At 46.3% G+C, this 20,851-nt stretch overlaps 1 protein-coding gene across 3 annotated transcripts in view; it reads left to right on the top strand.

Moving 5' to 3' along the window:
* The window catches only part of MATN2 (matrilin 2), a 139,153-nt gene that overhangs the window by 40,727 nt on the left and 77,575 nt on the right, over positions 1–20,851 (top strand). For all 3 annotated transcript variants that reach the window (XM_046010092.1, XM_046010098.1, XM_046010085.1), the window contains 2 exons: positions 3,688–4,257; positions 10,887–11,009. In XM_046010092.1, coding sequence (XP_045866048.1) covers positions 3,688–4,257; positions 10,887–11,009 — 693 coding nt within the window. The remainder of the gene's footprint in view (positions 1–3,687; positions 4,258–10,886; positions 11,010–20,851) is intronic.

Genomic DNA, 20,851 nt, shown 5'->3' with positions numbered 1-20,851 from the left:
TCCAGCTCTAACGGTTTATAAGTCTGTGAGTCTGTGAACCAAAGTTCAAAAGTGGCCATGCTTCCTCATACAATGGTGAAGATTTGGTCTAGAATCTGTGACTAGAATCTGACTCCAGAGCCACACCTGCTCTAGAACTTTTTGACTTTGTGGTTTTCATCCACTTCCTTGAACTGACTGCTCTGGTTCAATTCCTTCCACCTAGAACCTTGCTCTGCCACCCAGAATTCCATTTAATTCCATAAATGTTGACTGAAGACTTAACTCTGTTCCCAGCTGCATGGTTGGAAGGATGAATGAGACTAGTTTCCCACTTTGGGGAATCCACAGTGAGATAGTGAGGTCAAGACTTGCCAGAACAGGGCGCCTGGGTGGCTCAGTGGGTTAAAGCTTCTGCGTTCGGCTCAGGTCATGATCCCAGAGTCCTGGGATGGAGCCCCGCATCGGGCTCTCTGCTCAGCAGGGAGTCTGCTTCCTCCTCTCTCTCTGCCTGCTTGTGATCTCTCTCTGTCAAATAAATAAATAAAATCTTTAAAAAAAAAAAAGACTTGTCAGAATGTCTTTCCTCCAGAGATCTCTCTAGTACCTAAAACTAATGGTTCTCAAAGTGTGGTTCCTGAACCAGTGGCATCAACTTCACCTGGGAACTTGCTAGAAATGCAGATTTTTCTGGTGCCACCCTAGATCTACAAGGTCAGAAACTCTGGAAGTGTGGCCCATGATCTCAGTTTTTAATGCTTCTCTGGGGGCTTGGGAGGCACCTGCAGTTTGAGAACCACTGAACTGGTCCTCTCAGGGACAACTGCAAGACTGTGGTTCTGAGCCCTTAAGGGACCTGAGAAATTGTCTTGAAGAAAATTCAGTAACTTGGGCTGCCAAGACTCACTTTCCACTCACAGTCACGGCTCCCGTGGAACCTCCAACACCATTTTGAACCTTTGTGGTGTTTTTTTTTTTTTTTTTAATTTTCCCCAGATAGTTTATTTTGTACCTTTGTGGTGTTTTGATGAAGGCCCAGGCATTGTGAAAATGATACACTTGTTTTGACAGAAACTAACCCAGTTTAGCACACCATTCCCCATGGAACATCCAGGCTTCCCTTTAAATCGACTGGGATGTTTGATGGGATGCTGATACGGTGACTAAGACCCACAGCAAGAATCCCAACCCCAGACGACCTCCTGCTTCCAAACTTCTCCAGAGGAAGCATTCTTAGGGGGCCAGTCGGCTGTCTCCTCTCCTCCTTCCAAGCAGCCTTTCCTTCATATCTCCCACCGTGGCAGGGTCTGAGCCTGGTTTCCATTCCCCACTGCAGGCAGAGGGCCACATTCTCCTTGCAGTAAGTTCACACATCAGTGGTGGAGGGCCTGTGGCTCCTGGACAGTGGCCAGCCCAGCTCCTGAGACCTGCGGGTCTGTCCTCCATGGCTCCGACCAAGGGCTGTATGCTAGACCATAGGCACTTTTGTGAAAATAAAAAGAGGCACCCCTTCTAGGTACTTCTCAGGATGGATGCAGCCTTGGGGGTTTCAGCCATTTGCCTCATAAGGCAGGTGTCTATGGGCAACATGGACTACGCGGCCAGGAGTAGCAGCCTTCTCCCCCGGAGAGAAGTGGGGGGCATTGTGGGCAGACAAGAGATTTCCCAAACCTGGGGCCCAAGGCCACCCTCTTCCCCTTGAATTCTCACTACCCACTAATGTGGTGGGTGTTGGTGTGTCTCCATATAGGCTTTTTTCTACATTAGAAGAGATTTTCCAATTCTTGGTACCTCTATTTTCTCATGTATCCAATGGGTATGACACTGTACTTTCCTCTTAAGAGCTTATTCTGAAACTCAGATGAGACCCATAGTGATGAATGCGCTCTGGAGAAAGGATTTTGAAAACATCCCACAAATGGCAGGTTTTATATTGGTCTTTCTCCCAGAGTCCTCAAAGGTGGCATCTGGGGGCTCTGGCTTGAGAAACTCACTTCGAATTCACACAGCCCCAGTGTTAGACGTGGGTGCAGCACAAGCTTGGTCTCCTTGCCAGGATGCTGCTGTTCGGGGGTCCTTCCTCATCCCCAAATTGGAAGACTTACGAGGCCATAAGCGGACAAGGTGTGTGACTCGTTCGGGGCGAGTCACAGCCTGGCAAGCCGGCCTGGACAGGATGACTTCATGGCGTTTCCCACTTTTCATTTTGATGACTGGGCTCACTGTTTCATATTTGGCTTTCTCTCTCTTTCTTGCAGCTGTGGTGACTGGGATTTAGGACAAGCACTTGGGATCCCTTCTCTAATCCCTGTCAAATCTGGATTTAGCTACAGAGTCTGGGAAGGGGAGGAGGGACTCCATGCTGGCTGGAGGCAGTAGCTCAGAACATCTGAGAAATTCCAGCAGGGAGGCCCAGCCTCCACCCTCTGAGGCAGAAGGCCTCTCATCTCATCCTATATCAGCCTCTTCCCAGAATGTGATGAGTTTTAGCCACAGACTCAAGCCTCTTCTAGCCTTCTTGCTTGGGGGCTGAAGGAATAAGTATGGCGGGGGTGGGGGAGAGACTTGACATTGGCCTTTTTCCCATTTAATGGTGTCTTTGGTTGAAATGTTTTTGGGGGGCACCTGGGTGGCTCAGTGGATTAAAGCCTCTGCCTTCGGCTCAGGTCATGATCCCAGGTTCCTGGGATCGAGCTCCGCATTGGGCTCTCTGCTCAGTAGAGACCCTGCTTCCACACCCCCCCCCCCCCCCCCCGCCGGCCCTCACCTGCCTCTCTGTCAAATAAATAAATCTGTCAAATAAATAAAATCTTTAAAAAAAAAAAAAGAAAGAAATATTTTTTGGTCGGTCCCTTTTCCAGTTCCACTATGCTTCTCCCCCCGCCCCCAAGTTAAGGTTGAGTCCTCCTCTCAGCAAGATTGGGGCAGCAATTGGGGCAGCAATTGTCTGCAACATCTTCGATTGACTTATTATTATGTGAGCTCCCTATAGGTCAGCTCAGTGACATAATGTGACACTAATGTATTCTCAGGCCATTCATGGCTGGCTTCAGGTTACCCTCCAGCTCCATTCCTCTCCGCACCTCCTAGCAGTTTCCATTTCCATCATATTCCTGCCATCTTGGGCTTCTGTCCATGTGCCTCTCCATGTGTTCCTTCTCTCGATCCAAACACTGCATAAACCTAGTTCATATCCTATCCCCTTGATCCCAGCCCACTAACATCCTGGTTCCCGGAACATCTAGTGTAAGCACCACACTGCTTCACATAATTATTTGTTTGTTTGTTTCTTTCATTTGTTCCATTAGTTAAGTTCCCAAGGTGGATTGTAAGCTCCTTGACATTGGCCATTGGCTTGTGGTGTATTCCCTGCAGTATCCAGCCAAGTGTATGGGGCATGCAGTCAATCATCAAATCATCTTGACCCCGATCAGGTATTTGTCCCACCTAAAAACTGTCTGGACGACTTTCTAGGAACTGAAGTGTTTGTTTATCCTGCACAAATAAATACTTTCTCCTTGTAGCCAATACTCATGATCACCCAGTCATGCATCTTATACTTTTCCAGCTTCCCGGAGGGGGGAAGAAAAACCAAGGAAAATCAGAGTTCTGCAAGGTGATTCCGGATTCCAGGGCTTTCCAGTAACAGACAGCCTTCACTGGTCCTCAGTGCTTCTCTAATGAGTTTGACCTCTCCTCTTTCCCCAGAGAGCTCCTGTGAGAATAAGCGGGCAGACCTGGTCTTCATCATTGACAGCTCCCGCAGCGTCAACACCCATGACTATGCCAAGGTCAAGGAGTTCATTGTGGACATCTTGCAGTTCTTGGACATTGGCCCTGATGTCACCCGGGTGGGCCTCCTGCAGTATGGCAGCACCGTCAAGAACGAGTTCTCCCTCAAGACCTTCAAGAGGAAGTCCGAAGTGGAGCGTGCGGTCAAGAGGATGAGGCACCTGTCCACCGGCACCATGACGGGGCTGGCCATCCAGTACGCCCTGAACATCGCATTCTCCGAAGCAGAGGGGGCCCGGCCCCTGAGGGAGAATGTGCTGCGGGTCATAATGATTGTGACCGATGGGAGGCCACAGGACTCCGTAGCCGAGGTGGCTGCAAAGGCACGGGACACTGGCATCCTGATCTTTGCCATCGGGGTGGGCCAGGTGGACCTCAATACACTGAAGGCCATCGGGAGTGAGCCCCATGAGGACCACGTCTTTCTGGTGGCCAACTTCAGCCAGATGGAGTCACTGACCTCCGTGTTCCAGAACAAGCTGTGCAGTAAGTCCTGCTCCTCTGGGGCTCTTTCAGGGGAATCATTAGGATTTCTTCTTTCATCTTCTAGCATAGAGTGGGCTAACCTCGTCCCAGGTACTGCACTGGCAAGGGTGTTGGGTAAAGGCCAGGATAGACACAGCGTGTCTTGGGGTTGCATGCTGGCTGAGGAGTCCGAGAGTTGGGCTATAATGACACAGGGAAGTACCTGCAGCTGTGACAGAGGCATGGAGGAAGAATTCAGGCCAGGACTTCACCCAGGCCAGGGTGCTCAGGGAAAAGTCCCCGGGGAAGGGATGTTCAAACCCAAACTGCAGAGTGAAGAGGAGCAGATAGGCAAAGTTTTTCTCCAGCACATTGGACTGCCCTGGCATTCCCTAAGTTAAACTTCATGAGTTGGAGTAGAGATGGGATCAGGAGGGAAAAAAAAAATACCATAACATCTCCTTGGATGGGGTCAAATACCAAGCAGTGTTGGCCCATGGCGATGCAAGTGGTGGAGGTTTTCTCCTCGGAGAGGCCCAGTGCATGGGGAGGACGGAGCTGAGGTCCCCTCCTCCTGCAAGGGGGATGCCTCCCCACGTCCTTGAGCTGCTTCTGCTGCAAGGCTCTTCCACTCTCTCTTTTTCTGACCCTAGTCTCCATAAGGCTTTGCTCTCCCTTCCTTGCCCGATGGCTCTCAGGGACCCTCACCTGGAGCTTCTGCCTCAGTGTTTCCCTGTGAGCCAACTTGCCCTCCTCCTAGTTTCCGCCTTCTTCCCCGGGCTTCCTGTCCTCTCCTCCGTCAAGTGGGGGTGCCCAGGGGGCTCACCCAGTCTCCTTGCTAGTCCCAGAAAACCGGAAACGTGACTCCTGGCCTGGTAAACAGTGTCCAGTCCTGCCTCGCCCACCTCCACTTGTCCCCGTCCCTCCAGCTGCCATGCTTCCTGGATGGGCAAGCAAAAGGAAATGTCTATTTTGAGATGACTGTTGTTCCCCAGGGGTGGCTGTGGAGAATGAGTTTAAGGACTAGACTCATCTCCAGCTCCCTGGGAGCAGGACACTGACACTCTGGGGGCTCTGAGGACTCTGACCCTGTTCTCAGACTCTGACAGAGCCTAGGAACCCCCACTCCCCCCACCGAAGTCTTAGGGGGCGAAAACTGTGTTTCATCGAGTCTTAAAAAATAAATAAATAAATCCCTGGCTGAGAACTAACCTCAAAAGCAGACTCCATTGTGTCTTGATGCCCAAATCAAAAGATTTACTTAAAAAAACAAAAAAGAAAATCATTGCCCTGCAGGCAAAAGAAGTTTTTTCTCTGCAGTGTCACTTGGAGAATTTTCAAGAGTGCCATTTGGCGGGGCACTGCTGAAGGGCCGGGCTGAGGCGAGCCTTGGCCGCCGGTCACCTGGTCAACTTCAGCCAGTAGAACGCGCTGCAAACATGTTAAGGTTTATGACTTTAAATGACTTCTGCAGAATTTATGTTCCCCTTTTCCTGGAAATATTAAAACAGAAATTGGTTCCGTAACCGTTCTGATGGGTTTATTCATTTGTCTCGGAAAATGTCAATGGAGGCATTCTTCTAGAAGCATTCTGGGTTGATCAGCAAATGGAAAGTCAGGCTGAGGCGGAGGCTGTTGACTTGTCTGAAGAAGGAGCTTCTCTGTCAGCAAAATTAAAAGGCAGTTTGGACCCTCCATCCCACACTTTGTTGTCATCTGGAAGCTCTGCCATTTGTTGGTTTGTGTGGCCTGAGAGCTGAGTCCCCCTCACGGCTGCCCACCCGAGACCAGCTCCGCTCCCACAGCATCCTGGGTTCTACGGAGCCACTTGCCAGCGGTCTTCAAAGGTTGAGGAGGCCTCGAGGCCTCGTCATCCACCGAGCAGTTAAGATGGCAATAACCCACATTTGTAAAGCACTTTCCCTTCTGTTCTTGTATTTGATCCTCATGAAACTCCGGGGGGAAGCAACACAATAGGATCCCTCCCTCTTTGCACCCTAGTAAACTGCTCGAGTGAATTCCCCGAGAACAGCCAGGCAAAGGTGGGTGCTGCTTCCAAAGTTCTGGCTCATTTCACTCCTCCGCACCTCGGGGATTATAAATTCCTCTTTTAAGGTAAGCCATTGCCTGCGGTGCCTGGGTGGCTCAGTGGGTTAAGCTTCTGCCTTGGGCTCAGGTCATGATCTCAAGGTCCTGGGATCCAGCCCCGCATCAGGATCCCAGCTCCGCGGGGGTCTGCTTCCCCCCACCTCTCTGCCTGCTTCCTCTCTGCCTCCTTGTGACCTCTCTGTCTGTCAAAATAATAATAATAGATAGATAGATAAAAATAAAGGTAAGCCATTTTATCTCCTTCCCCCCACCCCCCCACCGCCCCAAGTCCAAGCCACCTTAGGTAAACCAGCTTTGAGGTTGGCGTTCGCTTCAGAATTTGATGGGGAGCCTTCGTGGGATGGGAGGCAAAGGAGCAGACTTGAAGCTCAGCGTCGCCCCCTGCCGGTTGTAGGGTACTTTGCAAATCTGTAAAATGGGGATTTTTACCTCAAGACTAGATGTGTGAATGCGGGTTATCAACTGTAGGGCCCCATTCAGTGTGCACCGTGTTGTGTGTGATTGCAGTCAGATACTCGGAGGACCAGCAGGCTAGGCAGATGGCCTCGGTTTTGATCTGCACTCCTATTATCAGACAGCAGGAATGAGCATCTTCCAAGTTTTGGGGCTCTGTGAGGGTTTGGAAGTCTCATTTCTTCCTTAAACATTAGTTGAGCTACGCTCTGAGAATAACAGCTAATTTTGTCCTGGGCTACGTACTTTCCACTTGTCCTTTCATTTAATGCTTATAACAGGCTTATGGGGCAGGTGCTGTTATTACTCCCATTTTACAGAAGCAGAAACTGAGGCTTAGGAAGGATGAGCAACTTCAAAGAGCAGGGTTGGAGATTCAGGTTGCACACTCTCTGGCTGCCAGGCCCGAGGGTTCCAGGCTGGTGCGAAGATGCTCTCTCTCACCGCAGAGAAACAGGATGTCAGCTCTCCAAAATGTGCTCTTGGGAAAGTCACCTGGACTGAGGGACCTCTGACCAGAGAACACCTGGCTCTCTCTAGGGCTCTAGGAGGGCTGTAGAAAGGAGATGATAATAATAATTATTACCATTTGTTGCTATTAATATCATAATATTAATGCACTGGCTTGAGCTATTAGCGTATGTTAACTTACTTTATTTACACAGCAAATCTGTGAAGTAAGTGGAGGAGATAGGCAGTCTTCCTGTGTGATGGAAGCAGGAAACTATTATAAAACTAGGAAGAGTTCAGGCTCTGCAGCCAGACTGCCCTTGAGTGGGAGACCTGGTTCTGGCTCTCGCTGGCTGTGTGGACGTGAACTTGAGCACAGTGGTGGCTTTATATCCCTGGTCGGTAAATTCCTACACCAGCCACAGCAAGGGGGAGAATGCTGAGGTTGCATTCTTAGGCCACCCCGAGAGCACCAGAGAGACTTGGAAACGAGGCATCCTGTGAATTGAGGCCCTGTCTACAAGGTGACCAATACCTACACATTCTGGGGCCTGGCATTTTTGCCACCCAGTGAGAGGGGGCTCTGAATCTGGGGACTGAGAAACACAGGTCTATCCTGAGCTTCCCGGTGACTCACTGTAATCCGGGTTGGGCTGATTTTTTATTAACCTCTTGCTCCCTCCTCTATCAGTCCCTGCTCTATCAGCAGGCCTTTCCTCCCGTAATAGCTCCACCCCACCCAGGTCAGGCACAGATTAAGGCTCTAGTAGTGCTCCTAAGACACACCTTTCATGAACCAGCCTGGGAAAAGTCCACGCTTAGTCCAGCCCTTTGGTGCTCTGGTGTTAGTTGGGAGGTAAGATTGACTTTCACAAAAGCTGACTCTATATAGCCAGTAAGTGTTCTTTCCTAGACCCCTAGTCAGCCCTAGCACTCCTTTGGTCATTTATGCATTTGTTAATAAAATTCCTATTTCCTAGTGTAAAAAAATCCAATCCTGCCAGTGACCCAGTCTGCTGATTAGTGATTCCTTCCCCAGAACACAGTGCCTTGACCCAGTTGCAACCCATTAGAACTTCTGGAGGCCAGTGGAGGAGGTGAGAGGATCGCCTCCCCTTCAGTCTCACCCCAGAGGCCAGTCCCATGGGGCAACTGATGTTCTTTGGAAACACCAATCACTCACCCATAAAATTTCACAGATGGAAATTTTTTATTTTATCTTAGTGAAAATGGTTGGGATTCTTTTGCTTGAAAGCAACAGAAATTTGAACCAGCTTTGGGGGTAGGGGAGATTATATTCTATTACCTCATGGAAATCAGGAGAAGAGTAATGAATGATGGCGCCACTTTCTCTGCATCTTCTCCCTCTGCCTCCCCTTCCTCTCTGTTCTGTCGAACCCTGGGCAGTCAATGGCATCCAGGAGTGGGCTGCCTTATACTCACATGGGGACAGCTTCAACAGTCCCGATGCATTTGAGGTGAGAAGGGAGGGCAGCTTCTAGAAAAAGGTGGGGGGGGGCTGCTACACAGACAAAAAACTAAATGTCTGTATTGAGGGTCCCTAGACACCATTCCACAGGTTTAAAAACAGGTCTAAAGAGCTACCCAACTTACCTGAACTCCCCTCCCTCATTCAGGCAGAGGGGAACCAGGGCACAAATAGGGCTTTTCATCCTGTGCCCTTTCTATTATACCAATTTCCAGTCTCCTGCTTCCCATTCTCTCATGGCAGATGGCCAACACAAGCCTTGGGAACAAGCTGTCACTCCCAAACCCTCTGCAGTTGTTCTTGTAATTGCCCCATTTGACAGGTGAAGGAAGTGGAGTTTAGGGAAATTAAGTAATTCATACAAAGTCATAGTAAGTGGTGAGGCGGAGCATTCAGGCCATCTGCTTCTGGGGCCCTCCTCTTCACCCCTGTGCTGCCTGCTGCCAGTGGATGTTTGCTCTGCGTCACCTCTCCTGTCCCCTTACTTCATCTCCCAGGGTCCTGGTGAGAAGGCGGGCACCAGGCTCGTCACTGGGGCTTCAACTGGTGGATAACTGCTGTGTGGCTGTTTGCCCGGACTTGAGACTGCCTTCACTACAGAGGAGAGGGACACACTGAGCGTTCCTGGGGAATGCCCCCAGGCCTGTGGGTCACTGGGCTCCAGCAGTCGTGGTAGGAAGAGAGCCTTCCAGGGTGCAGAGCAAGTGCCGATTAAAAACAGAACAATGATTTTCCACTCATAGGACTGTTAGAAACTGAACATCTTGATAATCCCGAGTGCTGAAGTTTTGGGGGGTGTGGGCATCATTACCCTCATGCACAGCTGGCATGGGCCACCCTGCAAGGCGATTGGCCACATCTATTCAAACGGGAACCCGGTCCCAGCGAAACAGCTGCACCTGGGCTCAAGGAGATGCATTTGATAACATTCATCACAGCATCGTGAGTGTGAAAATTTGGGCTCTGCTCAAATGATGGCTGATGGGGAAGATGGCGAAATACAACGAGGAAGAATCAGTCATACGACCGATAGATCAAGTGATGGAAGGGAATAAGCTAGGTCTCACGTATCTGATCAAATCTGAGATACACAGTCGATTCCCATTATTCTCAGAATCACGTTCTCTAAAGTCATGGCGACACTGCATTTGCAAGCTCACAACCATCATCCTAAATGGTATCGTTAAGAATTTGAACTTTTACTCCCTTTATTTATTTCCTACCTACTAGTAACGAGACAGCTCTGTAACGTACACCATCAATTTCATCAGCAGCTCGGTTTTCCTAAGCACTGGATTGGTGCGATTGTTCTTAGCTTTTGAAAGCCTCTTTTATTTCAGCTTCATAAAAATATATTTCTACACACGGGCATCTTTTTTGTTTATGAGAACACTTGTAACTTGTACCCTGTCAATAATGATGCTTGTTAATTTTAAATACGTTCAAGTTGAATTATATTGAATAAAGTAATAAACTAAGATGTAAATAACAGTGAGCATTTTTATGAGCTCCCAATAGACTTATGCAAGAATCGATGTATCTGAAAGCCAAAGGACTTCAGAAACTAAATGCAGATATTTTAAAATTAAGATCAGATTAAAAGAGTATAGAAACATGGAACTTAAGAATATATTCTTTACTCCACAATATTCTGTATGACACCTTTGCATATTAAAAGATTTCTCTTGGGATTTATGGTCCTGAAAAACTGTTGACTCTTCGCCACGTCCTCATTTAACTAATAGCTTCTCCTCCAACCCCATTGCTGCTACTGAAAATCTATACATTAGCCAAAGCCCCCTCTGGTATCAGGAAACGTTCTGGTTCCCCAGTTAAGCATTATTCATTGAACTATGAGATGTCCGTTCTTTTGTTGATCATTTTTGACCTGTTTTTATCAGCAGTTTCATATGTCAACCTGGCATCATTTCCCTTGAACCCTCTGTGGTCCTTTATCTGTGTACTGCTGATGCCAGTTATCTAGGACTGTCTTGTCCAGCCAGAGGCTGTACATCCCCTTGAGGGTAGGGACAGCACTTTGCTTTCCTTTGGGTCCTGCTTTCTCCACAGCAGGTTGTGGATACACGTGGGTGGGTGAAGGCAGAGAAGGCGTCATCATCACCTTAACTCGCCGTGTCTTCCTTTTCAGCGGTCCACATGTGCAGCATCCTGGAACATCGCTGTGCCCACTTCTGCATCAATACCCCCGGCTCGTACGTCTGCAGGTGCAAACAAGGGTACATCCTCAACTCGGATCAGAAGACTTGCAGAAGTAAGATTGCTTTGCTAATGTTATTGTACTGTCCTCCCCTGCTCTCTCCAGGGCCTCTTAAGTTCATCTGTGGCCTCTCACCCAACCAAGTCATCATCTCCCTAAGGAAAGAAAAGAGGCTTTATAACTCGTGTATTTTCAGTTGGCCTCCCCCCTCCGCACTGCCCCCCACCATCACAGTGCCAGGACCAGAGCCTGGCACATAGTAGGCAAGCAGAGAGAGTTTGGAAAATCATTGAAGGCACCTTCTTAGAAATAACCTTTTTGAATTCATGAACTGGTGTCTTTTAATTCCAAGCTGTTCTTTAAGGGGACCCACCAGGGAGACTTTTTATCCACTGTCTCTATTAACTGTACCTCGAGGAATTGTTTCTCTATTTTATTCTCTTCTCTGAAGCATTGACTCTGGATGAGTTATTAACACTGCCTGGGAATGATGATTCAAGTTCTGTTTTAGAGGTGTGCAGGGATCTAGTAGCTCTGGTGAAGGACACTTTCTAGGTCTTTTAAATAAAAAAAGGTCAAATAGATAAAACGCCAATAGAACTCACATTCTCTTTTTTTGGCTAAAAACGGACTGACAGTGGACTGACGTTGGAGCTGGCAAGCAGCGATCTGCCTCTTAGAGAGAAGCATTCCTTAGATGCTGAGTGTGGGCTTATGTCTATATATTTTTAAGTTGTAAGTAAAGCCATGCATGGTTGCCCATAGACAACCGGGCCACCAAACCAGGCTTCCTCAAGATTCAAGACTCAAGACTTGAGAGGAAGACCGGCCTCTACAGAGGAAATAAAACTCAGTTAATCTGACACACAGTTCATGCAATGCATAATTATTACACCACATGGTAAGCAATTAAGCATTAATGGGAAGCATTTGCACAAACGGCTGTAATTAGTATCACATTTATAGAGCCAAACCACATTTTCCTGTTTTCTCCTCACTTCATTTTCGGGGTTGAGAGTAGTTGGATAGGGGCCTTCCTGTTCCCCAAGATGAGGTAACATCTGCTCGACTCCTCCAGTTCTGTGGCCCATGGAAGCATCGAGACCTCAGACTCTGAATCTCAGGCGCTCTGTGTTCTTTGGCTCCTGTCCCACCGCAAAATCCCAGATTTTTTGAGTGCAGCCTGAATCATTCCGATCTTCTGCTTGAACCTCTGACCCTTCTTCAGTTTCCACAACAAAAATCACCCACACCAAATACTCATGGGCTTAATAGAATTCTCTGGAGAGCTGGGGCAGCTCTGGCAAGGTCATCTCACCCACTGCTCGGTAAACAACCTAAACGTCTCTTGGACGTCCTTGTACCTTCTTTGCGCGCTCTGCCTGTCCCCTCTCCAAGCCTCTTCAGGAGCTCCCCCGCCCCTAAGGGGTTTCTCTGAATCATGCTCAGCCTTTAGGCCCCCTGCTAACTCCATTCTTGCCCTTCCCTTCTTAGCAGCACAAGAAATTCCTCCCCTTGTCTTCTGCCCCAGTTGCCTGCTGTGGTCCGGGCATCTGCCGATGGCCACTTTCCAGGGGCTGGCTTGGTCCAGTCAGAGGAATTTTGAGACTAGCAAATAAAAAAGAAAATGTTCTCCCCTCAGTGTCATGAGCAAAACCTCCCCTGCGCCAGGTTCTGTCAGGCTCTGCCTGGTCCCACCTCAAGCCCTCAGGCCCCCCCGGACCCTCCCCGGGCCTGGGCTCCCTCCCGTTCAGGGCTGCGGGTACAGAAACTATCCAGGGCTTGAGACAGATTGACCAGATGGAAGGGCAAGGTGGTCCAGGGCAGAGGGGCTCCAGCTCCAATAACTAAGAACCACCCAGGAAACCGAGCCTGGGGTGTCACCCCCAGAGAGGCAGAGTCAGTGGGTCTGACGGGGGTGTGGGCCAGGAGTCTGCATTTCCCATGATCTTCTGACATGAATGGCCGCCACACTCAGATTCACTGGCGTCAAGCAACAAGGGAGCTGGAGGGAAGGGCTTTGAGGTAGGGGAGAAGGGAAGGAGCTGGAGCCAGGGCTCTGGTGTCCCTCTGACTCAGCTCCTCTGGTCACCCGGAAGTAGTTCTACCGCCTGCACTAGCAGATCCGGACTTAGCTGCACTGGAACAGTCATAGAGAGCAGCACGCTCTCTCTCTCTCTCTCTCTCTGACAAAGGTGGTAACTCTTTGGTCTGAAACTGTACATGAACCAGACTTCGATTTCAATCCCAGCATTGCTACAGGTCAGCCTGTCTCTTCCCGAGCTGGTTATTGAAACTCCTTGACTCAACTTCCTCACTCATAAAATGGGGAAGCTGGTGACAAATTCATATCTACCTCGTCGATAAGTCCTTGTTAGCCTGTGGTTTTAGTCTGGTGGACAGTTAAAAGTTGTGCCAAGTGAAGGCTGGGCCATTCCTCGGCCTCTGTTCAGAAACCGCTGGCAGGGATGTGTCCCTGCCAACATGGAGGGAGACTCAGTGGGCCTGGAGAGGAACGAGACACACTTCTTTCCATTTTTGAGCATGTAAGATGGGCCAGGCAGCATGCACATGACTGGAAATAAAACAGTGAATAAAACAGCAATGTCTATGTTTCTTAGAGCTCATATTCTGGCATGGGAGTAGTTTGAAAAAGTAATGTAATTGCGACCATGCCCTTGGCGACTGCACCAAAGTGACTGCAGCCGGTGCTCAGCTTGTGCTGCACAGGTCGGGCTGAACTAGAGCCCATTCACTTACTACGTGTTCACCATGTGCCAGGAGCCCTCCGAGTGCTTTATCCACGCTCTCTCATTTAATTCTGACAATGAGCTCTCACAGTGGATTCTGTCATTCTCGTTTTACAAGTAAGGAAGATAAGGTACCTCCCCCCAAAAAGGTCAGACAATTTACTCAAGGTCATATGGCTAGTACTATGATCAAAGCAGAATTCAAATCTTGTTATGCAGGACTCCATATTCCTAGCCTTTAACCGCCATTGGATACTGTCCCATGATCCTTGAGGGCCCCCAGATGGCGTCAGGAGAACCCTGCAGCCAGAGAAATTCCTCCAGCCCCAGGAGGACAGGCAGGTTCCAAGGCTCACTGATCTCAAGGGAGGCTCAGGAGTAATTCAGCAAGACTAACATTCAAATGATTGTCATTCCCCCAAGTCCACTACCAACTGCTATGACACTGTCACTCTACAGAATGATTGGAGAGGACCTCTTAGGTGATTGCTTTCAGATGTGCATGCGTGTGTGCACGTGCGCACACACACACACACACACACACACCATACCCACCATTTTGTATTCGTACCTGTCTGTGCGGAGGGAGGAGGCTGACACAGCTAACTCAGAGATTCTGCAAGTGGAAATGGACCTTAGCTGTTAGACTTTTAGCTCCCTTCCCCCACATAACCCAAGAATTCTATTCCTTCCTAGTGTCCCAGATGGATGACGTTGCCTGTCCATTCACCACCTGGGACACCAGGTTGTTGCAAAACACCTCCATCCCACCTCCAGATAGAGTGGACTAAGCTGAAATCCTACTCCCTATAATCCCACCTTTGATACAATTTTGCTAGCTAAATCTCTATACCAGAAGGTATATTTCCTTTTCCAAATAAAAAGAGAAAACCCTTTGATTATTAAAGTGTTATCCCACATCCCTTATTAATTACTCTTTTTTGGGAGATGCATAAACACGTCTTTAAGTAGCTGGATTTGGGGTCTCTTCACTGTCCAAATAATCCTCTTCTGCATACTAGTTGGTCATTGTCTCAAAATGTACCCTTCCATTCAGAGACTAGATCAAGCATATTAAATATTACCCCCGGGGCGCCTGGATGGCTCAGTGGATTGGGCCGCTGCCTTCGGCTCAGGTCATGATCTCAGGGTCCTGGGATCGAGCCCCGCATCGGGCTCTCTGCTCCGCAGGGAGCCTGCTTCCTCCTCTCTCTCTGCCTGCCTCTCTGCCTACTTGTGATCTCTCTCTCTCACTGTCAAATAAATAAAATAAAATCTTTAAAAAAAAAATATTACCCTCGAAGTCTGCCCATATGAGCAATTTGGAATGTACTGGAAGTCAACACTGTGGATTCTTCTGTCCTCCAAAAACTCTTCCCAATCCAATACCATTAAATGAAATATATGTAAAAGCGTCAGCATAGTACTTAGCCCATAGGGCTCAATAGAAGTTTATGTCCTTGGGGCAGCTGGGTGGCTCAGTCGGCTAAGCATCTGCTTGTGGCTCAGGTCATGATGCTAGGGTCCTGGAACCAAGTCTCGCATCGGGCTCCCTGCTCAGTGGGGAGCCTGCTCCTCCCTCTCCCTCTGCAGCTGCCCCTGCTTGTTCTCTTTCTCTGTCAAATAAATAAAAAAAAATCTTAATTAAAAAAAAAAAAGACGTGTATGTTCTTCCCTCTCCCATTTTTCCCATTAAAAAAAAAATGGGAAAAACCCCCATGAAGTATGCCTGTCTTCACATTTCTGTTTTCCCCTACCATCTCCCCCCCTTGAATTCCTTTCCCACTAATAAGAAAGAACTTTATCTTCTCTCTTTTCTTTATTTATGTTTTTTTTTAAAGATTTTTTTTTTTAAATTTATTTATTTGACAGAGAGAGAGATCACAAGTAGGCAGAGAGGCAGGCAGAGAGAGAGGAGGAAGCAGGCTCGCTGCGGAGCAGAGAACCCGATGCGGGGCTCGATCCCAGGACCCTGAGATCATGACCTGAGCCGAAGGCAGCGGCTTAATCCACTGAGCCACCCAGGCGCCCCTCTTTATTTATGTTTTTAAATAAGGAATTTTCCCTCCCTTCTGAGTATTTAACCTATCTGGAAAAATATTGAAAACGCAACATTTAGAAAATTTCACTTGGCAAAAAAATGTAAACTTCCTTATCCAGCTTTCTCATTTTTTCTCTTTCTCAAGAACCATACCAAATGCATTTTATTGCTTTCATTCGTCGATATGTTCCTGACATTATTTTTTCCAAGCTACACAGATGATTTAGTAGCTTTTATTTTACAGTTTAATCAAGGGGCATGGCTCATAAAAAATAGTCATATTGTTAGAGAAAAGAAAATCATAACCAACATCCCTCATGAACTTAGATGCAGCGATTCTTAAAAACTCAGCAAATAGAATCCATATTTATATCCTCTAATCAAGACCAAATGAGTTTTATTGCAGGGATGCAAGTTTGCTTTAACATAATTCACCACATTAACAGATTAAAAAGTGAAAAATATATAATCATTTCAGTAGATGCAGAAAAGGTATTGAACAATACCCAGCATTCATTCATGATAAAAACTCTCAGCAAACTAGCAATAAAAGGAAATTTCTCAACCTGATAAAAGGTATCTATGGGAAAACTTATTGTTAATATGATACTCAAGAGTGAAAGATAGGGATCGGGAAGGAGACAAACCATAAGTGACTCTTAATCTCACAAAACAAACTGGGGGTTGCTGGGGGGAGGTGGGGTTGGGAGAGGGGGAGGGGGTTATGGACATTGGGGAGGGTATGTGCTATCGTGAGTGCTGTGAAGTGTGTAACCTGGCGATTCACAGACCTGTACCCCTGGGGATAAAAATACATTATATGTTTATAAAAAAATTAAAAAATAAATAAATATGAAGATGCAAAGAGTGAAAGATAAATGTTTTCCTAAGAGAAGGCACAAGACAGTATGTTCATTCTTACCATTTCTCAACATTGTACTGGAGGTTCTAACTGATAAAAAAATAAAAAGAACTTAAAAAGTCATATAGGTCAGAAAGAAAAAAGTAAAATTGTCTTTATTCACAGACTATGTGATTGCTTCTGTAGAGAGCTGGTGGAATCTTAAAAAATAGCTACTAAAATTAATAAATGAACAAGGTTGTAGGATACAAAGTCAATATATGAAATTATTTGATTGTGTTTTTACAGATTGGCAAAAAAATCAGAAATTGAAATACCAGAGGCGTCTGGGTGGCTCAGTTGGTTAAGCATCTGACTCTTGATCTCAGCTCAGATCTTGATCTCTGGGTTGTGAGTCAATGCCCTGCATAGGGCTCCATGCTGGGTAAAGAGGCTACTTTTAAAAGAAGAAAAGAAAAAGAAATTGAAATACCATTTATAATAGCATGGGAAAGATGTAATTTAGGGATAAAGTTGACAAAAATGTGCATGATCTGTGCACTGAAAAGTATAACAGATTTCTGCAATAAATTAAAAAGACCTAAATAGGGCGCTTGGGTGGTTCAGTGGGTTAAAGCCTCTGCCTTCGGCTCAGGTCATGATCCCAGGCTCCTGGGATCGAGTCCCACATCAGGCTGTCTGCTCGGTGGGGAGCCTGCTTCCTCCTCTCTCTCTGCCTGCTTCTCTGCCTACTTGTGACCTCTGTCTGTCAAATAAATAAACAAATCTTTAAAACAAAATAAAAAGACCTAAATAAATGGAGAGAAGACAATATCAGGGAATGGAAACCTTAATATGGCTAAGATGTCAATTCTTTCCAAATTGACCTATAGATTCAAAGCAATCCTTATCAAAATCCCAGCAGATGTTTTTAGATAGAAACTGACAATCTGATTCTAAAATATATATGTGAAAATGCAAAAAATCCCCAAAACTATAATAGTCAAATACAGTCGACTCTCATAATTCATGCTGGTTGGAAGCCTCTGTAAACACAGAACTAGCAATTACTAGATCGTTGCTCCTAGAAGAAATACAGGATTAGATTCTTGTGAGCTTCTGGCCACATCATCAATGAGTACGTAGCCTTGTTTTATGTGTGTTTCTATGTAAAGACACCTTATTGAGTATATACTGTTGATTGGTTAATAGTGAACTCCCAGCTGACAGCACTATTACTCATGCCTGAATGAAGATCTCCGAATATACACCTGTTCTTCGTGAGGCACGTCACAACCTTCTTGCATTTAGGAACACTGGACAGCATTTCATGCTGCTCTTGAGAGCCATTTTTTTTTAAAGATTTTATTTATTTATTTATTTGTCAGAGAGAGAGAAAGAGAGAGAGAGAGCGAGAGCATAAGCAGGCAGAGTGGCAGGCAGAGGCAGAGAGAGAAGCAGGCTCCCAACTGAGCAAGGAGTCCGGTGCGGGACTCGATCCCAGAACCCTGGATCATAACCTGAGCCGAAGGCAGTGGCTTAACCAACTGAGCCACCCGGGCATCCCTTGAGAGTCATTTTAAACAGTGAAATCACCTAACAAAATGCACAAAAGGCAGGAAAAGCAAAACAAAACATGGCACCAAATAGAACACAAAAATGATGTTTGATTGGCAGTATGAGAACGAAAAGAGGAAGGCGAAGCATTGCCTTTTTGGACCTTAACTGGGAATGTGTGCATCAGGTAACTCAAATTTTTCACCGTTCTGTGCACATCCACAGATGGCCATGAAGATACGGCAAATATTGATTTGGGGTACAAGTAAGTTTTAGAAAGTAGGTGATTTTGCAAATATGGAATCTGCAAACAATGAGATCAATGAAAACTCCAAGAAAAAATAAAGTGGAGGAGTTTAGATGACCTGATTTCAAGACTAATTATAAAACAACAGCAATCAAAACAGTGTGTGTTGGTGGACATCAATGAACCAGCATATATAGTCTAGGAATAGACCCATGCACATATGTGAATGGATTTTTGAAAAAAGCACCCCAAAGCAATTCATGAGGAAGGAATAATGCCATCAACAAATGGTGCTACAGCAATTGGACTGCCATGTGCACAAAATGGATCTTGACCCTCACTTCACACCATATACAAAAATGAATTCAAAGCTAATTTTAAATCTAAACGTAAGAGTGGAAACAAATATCTATGCAAAAATGTAGGAAAAATTTTTTGATGACCCTGGATTTGGCAAGGATTTTTTTTTTTAATTTTATTTATTTATTTGACAGAGAGCGATCACAAGTAGGCAGAGAGGCAGGCAGAGAGAGAGGGAAGCAGGCTCACTGCTGAGCAGAGAGCCCGATGCGGGACTCGATCCCAGGACCCTGAGATCATGACCTGAGCCGAAGGCAGTGGCCTAACCCACTGAGCCACCCAGGCACCCGGCAAGGATTTTTAAAAATAGGATAGAGAACACCAAAGAAAAAACTCAATAAATTGAACTTTATCAAAATTAAAACATTTGGGGGCACCTGGGTGGCTCAGTTGTTGAGTGTCTGAATCTTGATTTCTGCTCCAGTCCGGATCTTGGGGGTCGGGGGATCGATTCCCCCACATGGGCTGCATGCTTAGTGTGGAGTCTGCTTGTCCCTCTCTCTCCCCTTTTGACTCTCCCTCTGCTCATGTTCTCTCTCTCTCTCTAAATGAAATAAATAAAATCTTTAAAAAAATCAAAACATCTTCACTTCAAAATACACTACTACCAAAATGAAAAGGTGAGCCATAGACTGGGATAAAATATTTGCAAAACACACATCCAGCAAAGGACCTTAGAATATATAAAGAATTCTTAGAACTCAATAATAGGAAAATAAACAACCCAGTGAAAATGGGCCAAAGATCTGAACAGATATTAAACCAGAGAAGACACATGGATGGCACAGAAGCCTGTGAAGAAATGTTCATTTATTAATTACTAGAGAGATACAAATTAAAACCACAGTGAGATTCTACCACACCTCTACTGGATTGGATAAAATTTAAAATATTGACCATAATAAAAGGTGGCAAAGTTGGCAACAGGAACTATCATTGTTCCTCGCAGGAATGTAAAAAATTGTTCACCCCCTTTGGAAAGCAGATTAGCAGTTTTCTACAAAGTTAAATATAGACCTACCGTATGACCTAGCGATTCAAGTTTTAGGTATTTACCCCCAAAGAAAGTAAAGTTTATGTCCAAAGATTGTTTTTTAAAAGATTTTATTTACTTGAGAGAGAGAGAGAGTGTTTGAGTAGGAAGAGGAGGGAGAGAGAGAGAGGGAGAGAGACTCTCAGGCAGAGTCCATGCTGAGCATGGAGCCGAGGTGGGGCTTGATCTTACAGCCCTGGGATCATGACCTGAGCCTAATCTAAGAGTCTGATGGTTCACCGACTGAGCCCTGAGTCGCCCATGTGTCCCTATGTCCAAACAAAGATTTGAACATGAATGTTCACAGCAGCTTTACTTGTAAGAGTCCCAAACTGGAAACAACCCAAATGTCCATCAATAGGTAAATGGATAACAAATTGTGATATTTGCATGCAATGTAATACTACAAGGCAATGAAGAGAATAAACTTTTTTTTGAGAATGAACTATTGACACAAGTAGCAAGCGAGATGAATTTCAAAATAACCATGTTGGATGAAATAAGACAAACAAAACAGTGTACATAGTGTATGATTCCATTTATAGGAAATGTTAGAAAATGACAAGTTATCTATGTGACAGCAGATTCGTGGTTGCCTGAGGATGAGGGGGGCAGTGGCGGGGAAGCAGGCAGAGGGATTACCAAGGGGTATGAGGAAATTTTGAGAGCTTGGGGGTGATGGATATGTTCATTATCTTGATTGTGCTGATCATGTTGACATGACAAATTTATCAAAGCGCATACTTTGAACATGTGCAGTTTATCGTATGCCATTTACAACTCTATAAGGCTAATATAGAGAAAGAAAATCAGAATAAGGTGGTTTTGGAAGGTAAGTGATGCTGAGACAGAGGCTGCAAGACAAGAGATTGGAGAAAGATCGTGGAACAATGAGGGAAGGAGTTGTGGAGGAGGGTTTTTTCCAACAAGTCTAAGAGAAAGGCAGGGCTTGCTGTCTTTGAGGGTGCTAACTAGACCAGCCTGCCTGTCTGGAACAGTTTGTTTGGGACATTAGCGGGGGCTGAGGGAAGGAATGTAAGCTGGAACAAATTATTGGAGCAATTGGT

Source organism: Meles meles, chromosome 1 (genome assembly GCF_922984935.1).
Source record: "Meles meles chromosome 1, mMelMel3.1 paternal haplotype, whole genome shotgun sequence".
Taxonomy (NCBI): Eukaryota; Metazoa; Chordata; class Mammalia; order Carnivora; family Mustelidae; genus Meles; species Meles meles.
The sequence above is the reverse complement of the archived record's forward strand: the minus strand, read 5'-3'. Positions and strand labels throughout refer to the sequence as shown.